Here is a 17,004-nt window from a genome sequence, read left to right as displayed (position 1 = left end):
GTCTACTTTTGGATTCAGTGATGTCACATTGCTCTGGCTGTTGGCACAGAGGTCCCACCAACCTGTTGTTTAAACCTTTTTGTTAATCAGAAGGAAGGGGGCTTACAGATAGGGTGACCTTAAAACAAGAGAACCTTAAATAGCTTGTTTAAAGAGGATGGACTGTAGAAGTTGTAAATGAGTTGGAAGTTCCCTCTCCTGGGAGTAAGGAAGAGGGAGGCCAAGCAAGACCAGCTGAAGATGCAAGTTGTTTAATGTGATCAGGTATAGATTTAAACTGTAACTTAATGGGAAATCATTCAGTTTGAAAGGTCAAGTAGGGCAGGACCAGACAGTACACATTTTGAAGAGATTTATATGAGTAATAGCTCAACTGATATAAAAAATGTAGTTCTACTATTCCACTGTACAAATATCTGGACATACAGCATGTTTCTGTTAAGCAGAGATGTGGACTGTTGAGACAAAAAATACATTCAAAAACCTTTCTCCAGCTTTAAAGGTGCAGTATGTAAAATCTCACCAATGGATGTCAGATTGATGACAACAATCTGTTTTCCCTCCCAATTGAAGTGCACAATCCTAGCTATGCTGGCCACTCAAGGACAAAGAGCTGTTCTTGCCGCCGTTCATCTGTAATGAATGTAGGCTGTCAGTCTACTGTTTACCTCAGCTGACAATATGCTGCATCACCATGTTTGTTTACTCTGAATGAGGCTGTAAAACGTTCAGATATCAATTCATGATTCAGTGAAGCTCGCGTGTTTACATTAGCTGGCATAATTTTAGCCTATAACTAGCTGTTAATGTTTAGCAAGCTAAGTGTCAGCTGCTTAGAGCCAGGAGAGTTCCCCGTTTAATCTGCTGACAGTAATTGCGACAATGTCGAGTTTGTTTTTTCTAATAAATGACCCCCACTAAAATTGCTTACTTTACCCTTAAAGTAGAGCTGCTGTCAGCGGCAGTTGTCTTACTGACAGAGATATTTGGTGTCTGTCTCATGCCGAAGCCTTTATCCTTCCCATAAGACTGTTTTTTTTTTTCTTTTTCTGAAGCCTTGTGAGTCATCACATGTCATAGTTTCTTCAGGGTTTGACTTGTTTGATAGACCATAAAGAGGTTCAGATAGTAATCACTGATATCACAGTTCTTTGTTAACTCTGCTGCTAGTATGACTCTCTAATTTATCAAGATATAAATATATATAGGATGTATCCATGGTAGATGGTAAATGGCCTGTGTTTGTATAGCGCTTTACTAGGACTACTACTAAGGACCCCAAAGCGCTTCACACATCCAGTCATCCACACATTCACACACTGGTGATGGAGCTACATTGTAGCCACAGCCACCCTGGGGCGCACTGACAGAGGCGAGGCTGCCAGACACTGGCGCCACCGGCCCCTCTGACCACCACCAGTAGGCAACGGGTGAAGTGTCTTGCCCAAGGACACAACGACCGAGACTGTTCAAGCCGGGGCTCGAACCAGCAACCTTCCGATTACAAGGCGAACTCCCAACGATCGCCCTATGTACCCAAGTAACATGGATACAGCACAGCATAATTACAGCATTTGTTGTAATTATGTCACAAATATATGACTCGGATAGCAGGGAAGCAACACATAAATTGTTATATGGAGTTTGGGGGTGAAGCTAAAATGAGAGTAAAACAAAAAATGACACAAAATAACAATTGCTAGGTTTTAAAGGGATGACTCGTTTGTGACTTTGCGGACGTTTTTAATCCTAGTTGAAAGTGTAATCTCTGGATCTTTCTGAACTTGAACAGCATTCCCCAGCTATCATTAGTTTAGTGTGAGGTCTTCATGATTAAAACACCAGTAAATAAAAGTCCAAAGTGGTCTTAGTGGTAATCTGTGGATTAGGAACTGGCACTGGTACTTAATTCTATTTTATAGAACAGACTTATGAAAGGTTTAAAAAGATGTGATAGTACCAGGGTTTGAGCTGTTGGTGCCATTTTTATCTTTTATTCACTACCTGCAGGAGAGTACATCAAGAATTGGCGACCACGCTACTTTCTGCTGAAGACAGACGGCTCTTTCATCGGCTACAAGGACAAACCACAAGACTCTGACCTGGCCTACCCACTCAACAACTTCTCTGTAGCAAGTAAGCCATGAGTGGATCATCGCACGTTTCAAACATCGCTAACTTTGTACGACTCAACACATCTCTCTGTGTGACCGTCAGAATGCCAGCTGATGAAGACGGAGCGGCCAAAGCCAAACACCTTTATCATCCGCTGTCTGCAGTGGACGACAGTCATCGAAAGAACTTTTCATGTTGACACTCCTGATGAGAGGTGAGCTGTCATCTTACAAATTCCTGTATTTCACTATTACAGCAGCCTTGGATAATGAAGAAGATCCTTCTAAAAAAAAAAAAAAAAGGTATACATCTTAAGGAAAAGGAGAAAAAATATTACAGAAGTTACGTAGATTCTGTTTAAATAACTTTGTCTGATTTATAGTTAAAAATAATGTCCTTTTGATACTTGTTATAGAGCCTCAACACATTCTTTCATATTTTTAACTTCTTAAGCCTCCAGCGGGGCCGGAGCTGAAGTTTAGCTGACCAAAGGCAAGATGTAGGGTGCGCTGCCCTGTCTGTGTTCTTCGCAGGGAAATTTAGAATCACGAATCAATCTAAACCTGAGAGGCTTGAATCCAGAACCTTCTTACTATGAGGCACCACACCACTGTTCAACCCCCCCTCCTTCTGAAACAAGTATCTCTCTCTTTAAGTGAACTTTCTTCTGATTGGCTTTGATATTAAACGCAGATCTACGAAGGCAGATCGGTAAGGCTTCCGTGTTCACAGAAATACCTCTAGGGATGAAGTACTCATATTAGCAATATCCTATCTCACTGACATAAAAAGCCAAGAGTAGGAGGAAAAAAATGCAGCGTTTAGAACAGTGTGCATGTATGACAGAGAAAACGGAAATGCATTGCAGCTCTTTTAATGTAAATAATTTATTAGATTGTGGGCTTCCATTGACTGTGTGTATTTATTATGAAGAAAAAATAAATAATATTTAATAAAAAGATATGAGAGTCATTACCTAATATGAAAGGAGTGGGTCAGATTATGGAAATGGTTGAATTAAATTCTAATTACTTTACACAGCAGGATTCAATCAACACAATGAGAAGACAGTCAGGAAGTGAGTGGGACTGAGATGGAAAGTCAAGTTTTGCAAGTAAACACTAAAAAAATGTACGCACAAAGACCTGATACCTGATGTGAAATGATTTGTTACTAACAACATTAAACTAAAAACACATGAGTGGGGGTGGTTTTATCACAGATTTGGTTGGTTTTGAGGATGGTGGATCGCTGTGAGAGACCCTGAAGAACAGTTTGTTTTGACCAAGTATATCCAAAAGGTTCCTTAAAAAGTTTTAAAAGGCAAGAAAAAAATGTAACAAACATCTTAAGAAAATGTCTTAAACTGAACACTGAGGACTCTAAACGATGCAAGACAAAGAAGTCGGAGTTTCGTAATTTTTTTCACGTTGCGTTTTAAAACAATTGCTCACATTTATAAAGATTGACAGAGTGCCACTTGGATTATTAACATACAGATCAGGATAGAATTCACAGTTCATCACCAGTGATTCTGTTCTTACTCACCATTGTATCTCATATTTAGGCCCCCAGCAAATTGTTATTTATAAGACTCTGCTGTAAAGATTTCATGCTCACCTTTGATCCTTGATTGAATTTAATCACAGTATTATTATGTAGTTGTTTTTCTCAGGGTTTTTTTTTTACGTTTTTCTGCAGACAGATTCTTCTTGAAAAAGAGGCGTCAGTCTCCAAGACATTACCTGTTTGAATTAACAATTTATACTACTACTACAAATCTTGAGAACTTGACAAAAAAATGTGCAGCCGGAAGCTGTCGAACTAAAGAAGAATACTTTGCAGAGTGACGTTATGAAAACTTTAACTTTTCCCATACGGAAGGCATATAGTTTAATTTAACCATCTATTTAAGAAATTTAGAAAATAGACTTTTGACGTTTAATCTATGATGTTGTTTCCACGTATCTCCTACAGGGACGAGTGGGCTGAGGCCATCCAGATGGTAGCAGAGTCACTAGCCAAGCAGGAGGAGGAGGGCATCTTGTGCAGCCCCACCTCCCAGATTGAAAACGTCAACGAGGAGGAGATGGACACCTCCATTAGCCACTACAAACGAAAGGTAGAGACTGCTTTAATTCTCATTTCCAGCTTCATACTTTTATTGCTGGAACTGTCCTAGAGTAGTTTTTCATGAGTTACAGTTCAAAATAATCCTTGTTCATCATATGCTGGGCCTTGAAGCACGCCCACTCTCACCTGAAACAAGCTGTTTTAGCTTGCTTCTTAATCTCTTTAGGCCAGCGTCCCTGCTGATTGAGTGCCTCTAAATAACGTAAAATCTGAACAGCAAGATATCTGTGTCTGCTCTCGTTTCTTTAACTGAAACCGAGTGTTTAAAGCAGTGTGAAACCCGAGCTTTTGGTTCATCTGGATTACTGCTACACACACTGACCTAATTTCCGGAAACCTGAACATCCACTGTCGTACCGCTACAAATATGACAGAAAATAAGAAGAAGCATAGAAGTCCAACTGTAATAAAGCAGTTGAGGTTAAAACACTGTTTTTTACTTGCAGTATCAAGGACTCACAATACAAAGTGTTTGTGGGATATACAGTAAAAATCAGTATTGTTGATCTGACCATTCTTCTATGTCCCAGTTTGTGAGCTGACTGGTTTACTTTAAGCATATTGCTTTGAAGATGAAGTGTACTGAAGGCTGGAGAAATGCTTATGACAACTGTTTCCTGATATTTCTTTCCACAGACAATGAATGACTTTGACTATTTGAAGCTTTTGGGCAAAGGCACTTTTGGTAAAGTCATTCTGGTGAGGGAGAAGGCGAGCGGCACCTACTACGCCATGAAAATCCTCAAAAAAGAAGTCATCATTGCCAAGGTCCTCTTTTAAATGATCAGCCTTATTGCTGAATAATTCAGTAACGAGGTGTATTTTTTGAATCTACTGTTACATATTTGACTAATCTAATCTGAATCTAATTACAGCATGTCTGCCTTCTAATATTTGGTGTTTTGCATTTGTTAGATGAAGCACATTCATATCAAACATTCTCTCAAATTTTAGATTTCAGCTCAGTATTGGCTTGATCTTTTTAGAGACGAGCTCCTTTTTACTCCTCACTAATCATTGCTCTTTAATCTTTTTGAACAGGATGAAGTTGCTCACACTCTCACAGAAAGTAGGGTTTTAAAAAATACTCGGCATCCATTCCTAACTGTAAGTATGGTAGATTGCATGTATCATTGCACCACATACAGCCACATCCTGCTAGGAGTTGTGTGAACCAAGTTGTAATTTGCATTTTGTCCAAACAAGCTATGACTACTAGCATCTGTGCAGAGACTCTTAAGAAGTGTTGTGAAGACTAACAGCTGGAAAGATGCACTCGATTCAAAGAGCTTTTGTGTTGCGTTTGAAACAAATGGCGCGTCTGGGTTTAAAATATATTTCAATATTTTTCACAGTCTCTGAAGTATTCATTCCAGACAAAGGATCGGCTGTGCTTTGTAATGGAGTATGTCAACGGAGGAGAGGTAAGAAGTCACTCAGAGACTTTTTAAATAGCACTTTGATGAGAGATGTTTTCGTTTAACATACAAGGATTTTTAAAAATTATTGAATAATGTTGATTAACATGACAGTATGAGATTCAAAGTGCTTTTAGAGCAAGCAGTCTCTCACTAGATAGTGTTACGTTTCACTGGGAAACACGTTGGACTGGGAAGTCTGAACTTTTGTGGTTCCATTGTGGTAATAGTTTCATCATTTTAAAGCACGAATCAGTTCAGGGTTTATTTAGTTTATTTTATGACCATAAAGTGACAATTATGATATATAAAATGATTTTAAGCAACTTTAAGTGTTTGTAGATTTTTTTTAATTCTATCTATATTGAATCTATTAAATGTGTGAGTGACATGGAGACTTGGTCCCCTTTATAGATTTGCTTTAAAAAGTTATTTATTACTTTTTAAAACTGGCTTGTGTATATTTGTACATTTTATATATTTTTTCTCTGTTAATACTGTCCATATGCATATAGTGCTGCAGAACTGTGCCCCCCCAGCATGTTTGCACTGAGTAGGAGATGCTCTGTATCTCATTGTACAACTGTATAGTGACAATAAAGGCATTCTATTCTATTCTATTAAACTGAACAATGATTCTGCTTTTGTTTGGACTAAAACTGTGTGTAATTCAAAGTTGTTGTGTTTGCTTGCTGAAGCTATTGAGTCATGATTTCACCAAGTGAATTATCACTCGATAAGAGAAACATATCTAAACTGCATGAATTCTTTTTGTTTCCCTGTCCACAGCTATTTTTCCACTTGTCAAGAGAGAGAGTTTTTTCAGAGGACCGCACCCGTTTCTATGGCGCTGAGATCGTCTCTGCTTTAGATTATTTGCATTCTGCCAAGATCGTGTACCGTGATCTGAAGGTAAAGTACACCTGCTCTGTGTGAGATCTGAGAAGTGTCCGTTATTATTCTGAATTTCCTGCTTATTAAAGGATACAGTAAAGGTTAATGGGTTTTATTCTTCTCCTCAACTACTCATCAGCTGGAGAACCTCATGTTGGACAAAGATGGCCACATCAAGATCACTGACTTTGGTCTCTGCAAAGAAGGCATCACTGACACTGCCACTATGAAAACCTTCTGTGGAACACCGGAGTACTTGGCTCCTGAGGTCAGCGGTCACACCAGATACACATAAAGACTATTATCTGAATTTTGGGTTTCAGATGTTGACAAACCTTCCTATGGCTATAAAAAACAAGAAAGAGAGCATAAGATTAAAAAAACAAAACCAAATTTATCCGGTTTGTCCTCTGTAACAAATTCAGGAAGGAAACTGTTTTTCGGATCCTCTGTTTGTCTGTGTGTCACCACCCAGCAACTACCAGGTCCAATGTGGAAGTGCCCTAGGAGGCAGTTCCTCTGATGAAGGGTTTTCTTTCCAGTGGGTAACTGATCTCACTTCTTTTAATGTGGTTCTCAGTGGAGAACTAGAAAGTTGTTTGCTTCATAAAGAGGATATGAAAGAGGTTATCACACAGTTAAAGGTTGAAAAAAGAATTTTTGTGAAGTTCTCAGTTGAGCTAATCATAACGATAGTGGCCTCGTGGCTTTTAATATAAACAGTCACTAGAGGAGAACCTTTTATGTAGGGCTTCTTCTGAATGAAGTACAAATGGGGCTAGTGGGAGCAATACAGTAAAAGGGTTTTTGTGTAAATCCTCAGGTGCTAGAGGACAATGACTATGGACGTGCAGTGGACTGGTGGGGTTTGGGCGTGGTGACATATGAGATGATGTGCGGACGCCTGCCCTTCTACAACCAGGACCACGAGAAGCTGTTTGAGCTCATCCTCATGGAAGAGATAAAATTCCCACGAACCCTGTCAGCTGACGCCAAGTCACTCCTGTCAGGGCTGCTCATTAAGGACCCCAACAAACGGTATGCATGCAAATGTAATTTTGATCAGCTTACCTGTGCAGTGAAGTTCTTTTTATTGCTAACTGCCCTGTCCTGTTTAGACAGTCCCCTCATTGACACAAAGACTCTCTACGAGTCCTGACTTCACTACTGACTTAGCTACGAATGGAAAACCTGCTGACTGTCTGAGGTTCACTCAGCGGTTTTCTGTCACTGATAGCACACTTAAAATGTACAGGTGCAACAGGCCTTTCTGTCAGGTCTTTTCAAAGGGATAAGAAAACTAAGAAAACCAAATTTTAACCAACATTTTTTTTAAACTGTATGAGAGATGTGCTTAATGTGGCAGGCAGGCAAATGCAGCATGCAAGTTGCACTTCAACCAGGTGCATTTTGCTGCTAGCAGCATTTCAAAGCCTCAGCTTTACTTTTCTAAACATACCTCATGTCATTGTGGCTAGATAAATTAATCTTTATCTTAGGGCTGCACGATTAATCGCTAGAAAATCGCGATCTCGATTCATACTTATGTGCGATCTCATTTCCAAATGACAACGACGATTGTGCCGCATTTTGATCCGGGACGTACTCTGCATGAAAACAAGCGCTCACTCTTCCTGCTCAACAAATGACAAGGGCGGAGCCTTATACCACGTGATACAGAAGCTGTGCCGTGTGATGCTAAAATTAGCAGGAAAAACAACGGAGAGCACGTCAGGGATGACGAGAAAGTGACAGGAGAAAATCCGTCCCGGTCAACCACCCAAACATCAATAACGGGAACCTTATACAGCGCTTCCCTATACACCTCGAACTCCCGCAGGCACAAAGAAATTACGGAGCCTATCACTTATCACCTGACCACAGATATGGCTCCATCAACACTGTGCAAAACGAGGGATTTAGGAAAATGATCAACACCCTAGACAAACGCTACACAGTGCCGTCCCGCAACTATTTTTCTATTGTTGCACTACCTGCTCTGTACACGCAGCGTCGAGCGACGGTGGAGACGGAATTTCAAGCAGTACGACATTTTGCAGCAACAACAAAACGTGAGACATTTGTTGTTTTTATGTTTATTTATTGTTTTTATGTTCAGTCTCAACTGTTACGAAGTTGATGTGCAGTTAATAAGTGCAATAAATATTTCTACTGGAAAAGAGAATCGTGAGAGAATCGTGATTCTCATTTTATGCAAAATCGTGCAGCCCTACTTTATCTTCTCTGACCATAAAACCTTTCTCCAGAAGGCATTTGGCTTGTACGGGTGAAAATCAGCAAATTATAGTTTTGCTTGAAGCTGTCGATTTTGGAGCAGGTGCTTCTTTGTTGGTCAGTACCTTCTCTGTCCCTGGCAATGTAAAACTTATTATTATTTTGTGTTCCAGTAGTTTCCAGTTAATGGCAGGCTTAAGCCTCTGTGCTTCCTCAACATCCTAACTTTACCTAATTTCAACTTGAGGTGGAATTTGCGTCTCCTGCCAGACTTTGGCAAAGTGGTTACATATCCAGATAACATGTTCTTACATACAGTTGCTTAAATTAATAATCTTGCGCACACTTGAGGAGAGCACAAACTCTCTTTATGTTAATGGGTGCCCAGCTAAAATGTTCTCAGGCAAAACCAGCTGGTGGCTGCGTTCAAGTTTCCACTCTTATCATCCCTGAAGCATTTTCTGTGTCTAACGAAGACGCCAGTGAAAAGAGGCTACTGCAGCTTCACTGAGCGAACTTGTTCACCCCATCAAGTTATTTTGGGATCAGTAGCAGGTGGATATTCTGGTTCCATTGATGGAGACTTTGTGAGAGCGCTATTTGATGTATGACTTTGACGCCATCTCCTTCTTATTCTGTGTGTTGGTTGACAGGTTGGGCGGTGGACCGGATGACGCTAAGGAGATCATGCGGCACAGTTTCTTTGGCACAATCGACTGGCAGGACGTCTACGACAAGAAGGTGAGAGCAGGATTTAGCTGCTAGACGTCATCGTCACTTCAATCGAAATCGATTCAAACAGTGTTTCTGAGGTATTCTGGTATCAGGGTTACCGTATTTTTCAAAAGAAGTCTGGCTGACATGTAAAATCCAAAATGGAATGAAAAGGACAAAACATTACCTCATCTTTATTTCATTTGAACACTATAACACAGTCAGACAAGTACCACCAGGTCGTTTTACACATATTTGTATGTTGTTTTTTTCTCAACTTGAGCTTTCATAATAACGTGTCCACCCAGGCCTCCCATGTGCGTATTGGAGACACAGACAACAATATGGTTTGAAGTTTTAAACTGATTTTGTTCCCCAGTTCTTCTGTGTTCACATTTGGACCAAAAACTGTATTCCCCTGAAATTTGCTTTTTTTGTACGTCTAATGAAGAAACATAACACACTATGTAGTCTGGTGATAATTTCTTTGTATTAGTGTATGTTAGACTATCTAAAAGTTTAGAACTCACCAAAATAATTTTAATAAAGTAAAAAGAAAAAAAGGCTCTAAATGTTTGATTTGAGTTCTGTTTAAGGTGAACAAAAATATCTAACCCTAACTGTAAAAAATGCAGGACCTAATTAGTAAAGGTGAATTTTAAGTCTAATCTTAAAAGTACAGAGGGTGTCTGTAGTCTAAGGGTAAAATGCTCTATTAAAATCTGTGTTGTATTAGCACGACTGATAAAAGTCATTTGACAAAAAAAGTGTTCCTTCAGTTGAAACGACAGCATATGTGAAGCTGTTTGAAGACTGAACCCCTCAGTGATACAACACCACCGCTCTCTGCTTTCTGTCCGTCCCAGTTGGTACCACCCTTCCAGCCTCAGGTCACCTCTGAGACAGACACGCGCTACTTCGATGAAGAGTTCACAGCACAGACCATCACCATCACTCCACCGGAAAAATGTAAGTGCACATTCACTGTAATTTATTGCATTGTATTAACTGACTGAGATGACACTGCCAGCAGCTAGTGTGAGTTTAGCGTGTTTGCATGGCACTGGCTCTAAACACCAACTGCAAATGAAAACAGTATTAGTATTGGACACACTGAATATTTGAGGAGAGTCGGGGTAACTGCCGTTAAAGTTTGTAAGGACAACCTTACTGTCCATAATTGGAACATTCTTTTGTTTTCCTGTTTGTGTTTTTACAGACGATGAGGACGGGATGGATGCAGCAGACAACGAGCGAAGGCCTCATTTCCCACAGTTCTCCTACTCGGCCAGTGGCCGAGAGTGAGCTCCAGCCCAGCCAGGCAGCATCGTCCCCATTTGTGGCCATTTTGAGGAAAACGCGTAGCCATTTTAGGAAAAAAAACAAAAAAAAAAAAAACACCAGTCTCCCCTCTTTTTCTTCTTCTCTGCCTCCTTGCAGAGGGGGAGAAGTCTTTTTAGGGACTTTAAAAGAGGTTTTTGCACAGTGGGATAGACTCCAGCCGGTCTCCCCACACTAAAAAATAAGTCTCCTACATTTTCAGCGCTATTTACTGCAGAAGGCAATGTTTTTGTTATTTTTTTTTCTTTCTGTCAGTATTAAGTTGTCGACCCAGGTTGCGTTAATATTTTTGTTTGTTTGTTGTTTCTGCCCATTTTTTGTTCTTCTTTTAACTTTTTTGCACTTGGTTTGGAAGAGCCGTTTTAGGGAACAAAAAACCAAAAATGTTGCCTTATGTGTGCAGATGTTTTGCATCATACCTACAGGGTGGTGTTTTTGTTGTTTTTGGGGATTGGGATTTTTCATCAGGGGAGAGGGTGGGTGGGTTCTGGGATGTGAAAGGTCATAAATAGTTGAGAAGAAGTGCATGGCTCATGGTTCACTCATTAAAAAACAAAAAACAAAAAAAAAGAAAGAAAAAAACAAACAAAAAAAACCTCTTCCTCGTACATTTGCCATGGCAGCGCACATTTCCCAAATCCATGGTGATGAAAATCACAGTGAGCCTACAGATTACAAAAAACAAACAAACAGAAAAGAGAAGCTGGAAGATGAGAACGGGTGAATCATTCCTTTCATTCGTCGCAGTAACTTCCCTCTTATTTTATTTTATTTTTGCGCTTTTTTGAAGTTACTTTGAAACAAGAAACACTAAACTGCCAGAAACTGCACAGTTCACTCAGGCGCCACAGAGCACAACCGCATTCAAACTCAGCTTAACCGCTCCAGCTTTCCACAGCCGGCAGGGGAACGAGGCCTTTCTCTGCAGCATCGCCGCTTCTTCTCCTCCTCATCCACCTCTCCTCTTTTTTTTTCTTCTTCTTCATTGTAGCTGTAGGACTAGAATGGAATGGATGTTTACACAGGGAAACATGGCTTCATGTATGTATGTACAGTTTGCGATTGAATGGGGGTCAAGAATATGCTGTCATAGCACACAGAAACACACACACTTACTCTCAGATGTAGTAAACCGCAGTGTTGTCTATAATGATCATAGTGAAGTCGGCAGTTTACTCCAAACTGAGATTTGATGGTCTTTTCTTCTGTTTTTGCAAAACATGGGGACACGAGAATGCTCCACAACTTGCAGAAGCCCCAAGCCTCAGGTCACGTCTACATGCCAAGCAGTTTGCTTGCTTCACGTTGCTTTGTAGTTGGCTCTGATGCCTGTTCCTGCTTCTGGTTGCTTATTTAATCCTCTATTGCTACAGTCACACTAGTGAAAACAGTGGTTGGAGTCCAAAGCATGAACAGAATCACTGCAACTGTGTCACCTGCCATCTTCAAAGCACTTTTGGTGCATCAAGACTTTGACAATAAGATTGGAGTCAAGCAGTCAGTCTGCTGTATCCGCTCAGTTTGCAATTTAATGGGGTCAGATTTGTACTTGGATACAATGTTTTTGCACAAATTAACTGTGTTAAAGAAACAGATTTGAATAAGAAGTTCAGTTGCCTTGGGATGGCAATTTTACTTTAAAAATGACATCAGCAGCTTTGTGCATGTACAAGAACACAACCAGTTGCCAACCAGCTGAGACAAGTGTCTTGTTGCACAGAGACAGAAGAGTGGCTCTCTTTGGCACAGGCTGACTCAGAAAGCAACATGTTGTCAGTCTATTTCTAATTATCCAGCGGTTATGTGCAAGCCTTTGAAATCTGAGTGATTTCAGTCACTCTGAGTCAGACCACAGTTGTCTGACAGATTGCCTCCCACCAGGCGACCTTTGGAACTGCCTTGCGATCTTACTTGCAGTTAGTTACCAAATACAAAAGTATACACTGGACAACCACTTTTCATTTTTTGTTATTTTCCTTTTTGAATTTCAATTCAATTTTATTTATATAGCTCCAAATCACAACAGTCGCGTCAAGGCGCTTTATAAGGTATGATTCAATGCAGAGAGGTCTATTGACACATAGTGAGTGAGAAAGGTGTCTGCAAAGGAAAAACTCCATGCATCAAGTCACAAGAAAGTTTTTGACTGTTCAGACTGAGCTTCATGCAGTTCCGTCCCCATCATGTGTTAGTTACTTTGGTCACTGAACTGATTCCTGCTGGCCTCTGCTTTTATGGAGGCCCCTCCAATAGCCTCCAAATAGTGAGTCCTTAACACAAGTAACCTAAATTGACAATCTTCTGGTATCGCCTGTTCCAATGTGTGTTCTGGCATGTAGCTGAAAAAGTGTTTTGTTCATTGGAAACAGTAAGACGTGTGGATATTTTTATTGTTTCTTAGCTCAGCTGCTGTTGAAAGTGATCAGAAAGCTGCCAAACTCATTCAGACAGTAAGTTCGACAAAAAAATTATATGGATGAGAAGATAGTCCTCTGATGTGCTGTGCAGCTACAACTAAAGGCAGTAGTTGGGCAACTACAGCTTAAAGTGATGAATTTATTACAGCATTGGATAGTCCGAGTATGGCCTGGTACCCTACAGGTGGATGTTGCGATGGTTACGAGTAGCAGCAGTACTGACTTGCCAGAGTCAGTGTGGGGACTTTTGCGGCTTAAACCCACCAGCAGACGGTGTGTTTGGAGTGTAGTGAAAGTGAGGGGGCCGTGTTGGTGTTACTGACACTGCAGCTGGAGTTTGCTCGTCTGGACTAGCTCGCAGGCTTGGCTCCCACACTGGCAGTATTAGCATATGTTTAGTGAGTTCTGCCCAGAAGTGGCCTGACTGATGCATCACACTTCCTACAAGAAGTGGAACTGACTGTGGAGAATTGGGGAAAGCGATCCAATCATCCCAAATACTGTCAGCTAAACTGTCCTTGTGAAGCAGCCTTTTCACCTGTGAGCACACATCAGATCTGATTTGCTGGAGAATTCTGCCGACTTGAAAGTATTTTGTACATTTACAGATGTTTGGAAAGATTAAGAAGAAGAACTGAGGATTGGTACGTCTTTGTGTGTTAAAGTAACGACGCAGGTAGAGAAGTACGACCGAGACATATCGAGTAGTGAGTAAAAAGTGAAGGGAAAGGGTTTTGCAGCTGTGCAGGAACCTAAGAAGAAGATTGCTGTAAAGATTTTTTTTTTTTAAAGAAAAAAAAAAAGAAACATTGTTTTCAGTTTAAGAGGAGAAATATTGACTCACAAACACAGATACAAAGACTGTTTTTACATGACAAATCTTAGTGAAGAAAATGTAATTTATCACACAGATGCTAAGCAGAAGTGAGGCTTCCAGCTCCAGACGCAGGGGTCCTGACCCAATTAATCTTGTCAGTATTATGAGAGAAATGTATTTACACACAGACAAATATTTAAATTGAAGTAAGAGTATCAATAATTTACTGATCATGTCAGATCACAAGAAAACTGAGCCGTGAGACACTCGTGTATGAAGACTGTGAGGACTGCGAGAAAAAAGTGGCCCCAAACTTCTTGGTGTAAATATGCAATGCCTTTTTTGTTCTTTTTGTCTTCACTTATGAGGCATAAACATTTGTTTTCTGTGTGACTGTATGTTAAGCTTGCTGATGAGAATAGTGACCGAAAAATCCAAACCACCCGCAAACGATTCAAAAACTGCTTTGAAGAAAAAAACATTTAAAAGGAAAAAATAAACACGTGTCAATGAATGGACCCTTCCACTGTTTTTTGTTTGGGTTTTGTTTGTTTTTTCAGTTTTGCATTTGTTTGGTTTTTTGTGATTCATGAGGATGTTTCCATGGAGACGAACCCCAACCCGCCTTTCTTATGTCACCATGGTCCCTGAAAACGATCGACTCCAGAAATGTGAGGACATCTGTAACATGGAGTCTGCACTGTACTTCTGTTCCCTTCACCTTCTTAAAAAACTATAAGAGGAGCCTTGGAGGACTGTCGTTTGTTTGTTTGTTTGTTTGTTTGTTTGTTTGTTTGTTTGTTTGTTTTCCTGTGTGTGTGCGTGTGTGCGGTGCTGGTTTCATCAGGTTTCTTCAGTCCCAATTCCTTCTCCTTCCCTCCTTTTTATACCATAGTGTTTGTTTTATTAATGTTTGTCATTCTAGACAGTGTTACCTTGTATGTTGTTAAAAAGGCACCTCTTGAAAGTCGCTGAAGAATGATGGATGCATAACTGATTTTTTTTTTTTTTTTTCGATCATTTGCTTGTTTGTTTTCTTACCAAAACATTAGGGCAAGAACCCAGTAGTGGACTTGCATTGCCGTGGTAGTATTTATTTTGAATTAAATTAAAAGAAATACATTTCAGGGTTTCTGCTGTTGTGACTCTTTATTTCAGGTGATTTCAGACCTTTTTCTTTATTGTTTAGATGAGATCTTGCCTTTTATGAAGAAAGAGATCTGAGAAAACTAATAAGTTCAACTTATTTTACAGATACACTTGGATTGGATTAATATAGCAAAAAAATATTTTGGTTCTTTAACATGGAAGACAAAATAGTTTTTAAAAAAGCCAAATATTACATTTCTAATATCAAACTGTACAAAAACTTAATAATAAATCTCATAAATTGAAACTGCCCAGGAGCTTCTTGATGTAAAACAAAGTAAAGATTAGTAGATAATCTGTGGCTTCAGGTTTTTTTGTCTGTGAATTACTTAAAAGAGCTAAAATATGCTGCCCCAGAAATGATGGACTCACTAAAATGAACTACGGACTCTTGATGAGTGGAATATTCTAGCTGAAAGTCTCGACTGACACATTCTGGGTCATTTGCCGAGACCAAATCTACTTAACAGTCACTGGAAACCAAAATCATCAAGTCTTTAAAATCAAAGTCAGTTTTTCATGTGCACCTTAACCTTCCTGGCGGAGTTAATAATAGAATAGAATAGAATTCAACTTTATTGTCATTGCACATGTCACAGGTACAGGCAACGAAATGCAGTTTGCATCCATCCAGAAGTGTTTTAGCCATGATATAGATATATTACAATATATATTAGCAATGATATAGATATATTACAATATATATTAGCAATGATATAGATATGTAAGTATATTACAGAAATGGGTCTATTATGGTATGTTATAATGTACACGGTATGAAGTATGTTATGAATATGTCTATAACTATAAGTATGTACAGGCTGTAGTGAGTACAAGCTATGATATAAATATGAAAAACTATACAGAAATGTGAACTATGCAAGTTGTAAACACTTGTAGAATTAAAAATTATCGTATGATTATTTACACAGAACTATGCAGTAGTGCAGTTAAGAGGCTATATAAAGTGCTAGTGGTTGTGAGTGGTGGTTCAGTCCATGTTATTATTGTGTGTTTGAGGGTACAGTTGTCCATTGTGGGTGTGTGTATGTTCAGTCCATGTGTTAACGTGGGTCAGATGTCAGGAGGCAGAGTTCAGGAGTCTGACAGCTGTGGGGAAGAAGCTGTTCCGGTACCTGGTGGTCTTAGTCCGGAGGCTCCTGTAGCGCCTCCCAGAGGGCAGGAGGGTGAAGAGTCCATGTGATGGGTGACTGGGGTCTTTGATGATTTTCCCAGCCCTTTTCAGACACCGCTTCCTGTAGATGTCTTTTATGGCAGGAAGTGGTGCTCCGGCGATGCGCTGGGCAGTTTTCACGACCCTCTGCAACGCCTTCCGGTCCGAGGCAGAGCAGTTCCCGTACCAGACTGTTATACAGTTGGTCAGGATGCTCTCGATGGTGCAACGATAGAAGTTCACCAGGATGTCTGAGGACAGGTGGTTCTTCCTCAGAGTCCTCAAGAAGAAGAGGCGCTGGTGAGCCTTCTTGACCAGCTTGGAGCAGTTGGTCGTCCAGTGAGATCCTCGGAGATGTGGACTCCCAGGAACTTGAAGCTGCTCACACGCTCCACAGCCGTCCCCTTAATGTGGATGGGTGGATGTGGGTCAGCATTCCTCCTGTAGTCCACGATGAGCTCCTTGGTCTTCTCGGTGTTAAGCAGCAGGTTGTTTGTGTCGCACCACTCAGCCAGACGATCCACCTCCTCCCTGTAGGCGGCCTCATCGTTGTCACTGATGAGGCCAATCACCGTGGTGTCATCTGCAAACTTAATG

General features: G+C 40.3%; 1 protein-coding gene across 1 annotated transcript in view; it reads left to right on the top strand.

Annotated features, from left to right (window-relative positions):
- Positions 1-15,214, top strand: part of akt3b (v-akt murine thymoma viral oncogene homolog 3b) — a 34,776-nt gene extending 19,562 nt beyond the window's left edge. Inside the window, exons 3-14 of the mRNA XM_005944011.2 lie at positions 2,011-2,136; positions 2,218-2,329; positions 4,093-4,237; positions 4,885-5,016; positions 5,290-5,355; positions 5,604-5,672; positions 6,456-6,578; positions 6,700-6,828; positions 7,384-7,598; positions 9,449-9,536; positions 10,376-10,478; positions 10,729-15,214. Coding sequence (XP_005944073.1) covers positions 2,011-2,136; positions 2,218-2,329; positions 4,093-4,237; positions 4,885-5,016; positions 5,290-5,355; positions 5,604-5,672; positions 6,456-6,578; positions 6,700-6,828; positions 7,384-7,598; positions 9,449-9,536; positions 10,376-10,478; positions 10,729-10,814 — 1,394 coding nt within the window. The 3' untranslated portion in view covers positions 10,815-15,214. The remainder of the gene's footprint in view (positions 1-2,010; positions 2,137-2,217; positions 2,330-4,092; positions 4,238-4,884; positions 5,017-5,289; positions 5,356-5,603; positions 5,673-6,455; positions 6,579-6,699; positions 6,829-7,383; positions 7,599-9,448; positions 9,537-10,375; positions 10,479-10,728) is intronic.
- The last annotated feature ends 1,790 nt before the right edge of the window (positions 15,215-17,004 follow it).

The sequence above is a fragment of the Haplochromis burtoni genome, unplaced genomic scaffold (assembly GCF_018398535.1).
Source record: "Haplochromis burtoni strain Fernald_Lab_line unplaced genomic scaffold, NCSU_Asbu1 Contig_389, whole genome shotgun sequence".
NCBI lineage: Eukaryota > Metazoa > Chordata > Actinopteri > Cichliformes > Cichlidae > Haplochromis > Haplochromis burtoni.
The sequence above is the reverse complement of the archived record's forward strand: the minus strand, read 5'-3'. Positions and strand labels throughout refer to the sequence as shown.